The sequence below is a fragment of the Echinococcus granulosus genome (genome assembly GCF_000524195.1).
Source record: "Echinococcus granulosus chromosome Unknown EG_S00122, whole genome shotgun sequence".
NCBI lineage: Eukaryota > Metazoa > Platyhelminthes > Cestoda > Cyclophyllidea > Taeniidae > Echinococcus > Echinococcus granulosus.
Genome location: NW_020170502.1, coordinates 1 through 2564, shown reverse-complemented (window position 1 = coordinate 2564; position 2564 = coordinate 1). Strand labels below are relative to the sequence as shown.

The 2564-nt window shown below is 44.7% G+C and overlaps 1 protein-coding gene across 1 annotated transcript in view; it reads left to right on the top strand. All coding sequences in view use genetic code 11, as the record gives it.

The window, feature by feature from the left end:
* The window catches only part of EGR_08866 (hypothetical protein), a gene marked incomplete at both ends in the record, with an annotated part of 8736 nt that extends 7004 nt beyond the window's left edge, over positions 1 to 1732 (top strand). Inside the window, 2 exons of the mRNA XM_024498115.1 lie at positions 438 to 552; positions 1680 to 1732. Of these exons, the coding sequence (XP_024347447.1) occupies positions 438 to 552; positions 1680 to 1732 (168 nt within the window). The remainder of the gene's footprint in view (positions 1 to 437; positions 553 to 1679) is intronic.
* Between the last annotated feature and the right edge of the window lie 832 nt (positions 1733 to 2564).

Below are 2564 nucleotides of genomic sequence, written 5' to 3'. Positions count from 1 at the left end.
CAGTCGCAAGGAAATGGATATTTTCTGCACAGAACCTTCAACGCTTGAGAGACTTGTCATTTGTTGCTTGATGAACAGGCAACAGGTTCCACTCCGTAGCTTGGTTGAATTCGAGCGATTTTCCTCTAACTAGATGTATTTGTTGTGTTGCTTCGGTTATTGCCGTTTTTGTTGGCTATTCAGCTTTACCCCTTTCCTTTTGGATTCCTTGTCTTTTTCTTCAGCTCCCTGTGTATGACTCGGTTTTTACCTGATCTATGTGCCTGTTTTGAGCGTTCAAAGGCGAATCCAGGGTATTTGATTAATCACCTGGCTGTTTTCTACTTTCATTTTTTTCCTAAATACGGCACCTAGCGCAGAATGCCGATTTTCATCTGTATCCAGAGATTTCCCTTAGTGATTGTTTACTTAACGGTGTGCCTCTTTTTGCCTTTTAGAGCCTCGGTCTCGCGGCAGCCGGGCTGTTCTTCGTTATCTCTCGTGATCGTGACCCAGACCTACTCACGGCTGAATCACTTGCCGTGCTCCTACAGCTGCTTCATGCGCCAAGCAGTACGTCTGATTCCCTTTTCGTGTTTACTCCTGCCTCATGTAGCACTTGAGTTGGTACCGAAATAGGCCGCATTACGGTAGGTCCGGTGTTTTGGCGCGCCGAGTGTTTGTTTAAAGAGCAAAAGTCGATCGTTAACCGCCTTGTTGATATACAAAGGATGGGCGACATGAGCAACTCCCCTTCCTATTCGTAGGACCAACTACCCAAAGGTAGGACCATTTGACAAAATTACCTTCCAGGACTAATGGTCTACATTCATTCCTCTGTCGCCTTGCTTTTATTTCATTTCTGTCCGGCCGTCTATCTGGGTTCCATCTAGCTGCTGGAAATTTGAGCGATTACCCTTGACTGCTCCCTAGTGGATCTTTGGGAATGGTTCAAGTCTGGTGTCTCTTCAGTTGGCAACGGCTTTCTTGAAGACCCCGAGATTGGAGTAGCTGCCGAAAGGAAACGTGGTCCCAACTATTCATCTTTTAGTGTCTGTAGCATATTCTTTCTTCTGTGACGCCTAGATGTGGAAATCCGTCATTAATTTCCGGCTTTTTGTTCCTTTGGAACAGCTTTGTTTACCCATACCTAATCACTCTTGAAGACGTAATAAGAACGAGATAAAAGCATTCGTCTTTCTTTGCTAATCGTCTCCTTGATCCCTCTTCTGCTTTGCTTATCACACTTCTTCCAGCGGATTGTAGCAAATCGTTGATCAGACGATGAATATCCCCTGATCCCAATGGTGAGGGGTGCATTCTGGATGAGATTCACAATTATTCCTGCCACTCTCAGACGGGTTGCATTGATTGAGGATCCCTTTTGGAGAGGTTGAGCTGAGGGTTGGATGGCACTTGAATCACCCCTGCTGAATCTCGGTAGCCCCAAATGTAACCCCCCCGTGCCCTCCACACCCATGCGTCCATCTATCCGCCGCGTTATTGGTTACTCTGGTCGAGCGCGTGTGCGTGCGTATCGATCACCTGGCAAGTACTTTGACACTTGGTAAAACTTGACTCGTGTCATGTGTTGTGTGGTACAGTGTGATTTGAGTGTTGATGGTTTGACCTATTTGTTACTTTGCTGATTAGTTAGTTGCTGGCTAGCTGAAAACGCTTCTGTGTTGTGCCGTTCCAAGTCATCAACAGCTCAGTGGAGACCTTAATCTACGAGAAGGCAGCTGTTGAATAAAATCGGTTAGAAGTATTTGAATCTCTCATCGGCACTGCAGCTTTCGAGCATCCTTTGTACATACGAATGAATGTTTGTCCGATTTGTGTCCTGCACTCTACTTGTGGATGAAAGACTGGAAGTGAAACGATGTAGATCCCTTATATGGCTCTCCATGACGCCTAGAATTATGATCAAATTTGGTTTCCAAGTGCCTTCAATATCAGATAGGTGGTCATTAATGGCGGATAGGAATAAGTCCTTACTATTGTTGACTCATCTGATGGCGCCCCAAAACCTTCGGCTATCCACTTCTGCGTCTTGGTGAGATAAGTAGAACTACACCTGAGCAACTCTTGGTTTAGAGCATGATAACCGTCTTCAGTAGTTGGATGTAAATCGTTACGTTGATTTTAGGACCCATAAACTAATTTTTTGAGCTCTCTCAGGCCTACAACTATTCTCGATGATTCTCTGGAATAAAGAATAAAACCCCGAAACCTCCGGTAATCACTAAAATGTTTTGTTTGTCATAGCTATTACATCTCCGTCACAAGGGGTCTACTTTCGATGTTGAAGTAGGTCACAACGGAAATCGTAGGACAGAAAAGACTAGAAGGTCTATTTACGATTCTGGCCGCTTGCATTTTTGTCGCAGAAAAGTTTTTAGCTGTCTAGTTCTCAAGCAATCCCATAATAATCCTTGAGGCCACCTTTAGACGTAGGTCAATACGCACTTTTATCTGGAATCCAAGAGCCGTAGATGGCATGATTAGAACTGCCATGTGGAGGAACCTCATTTATCTAAGCTAAGGCCTGGTGATCCCCTCTCTTTTTATAAAAATGCTTCGAC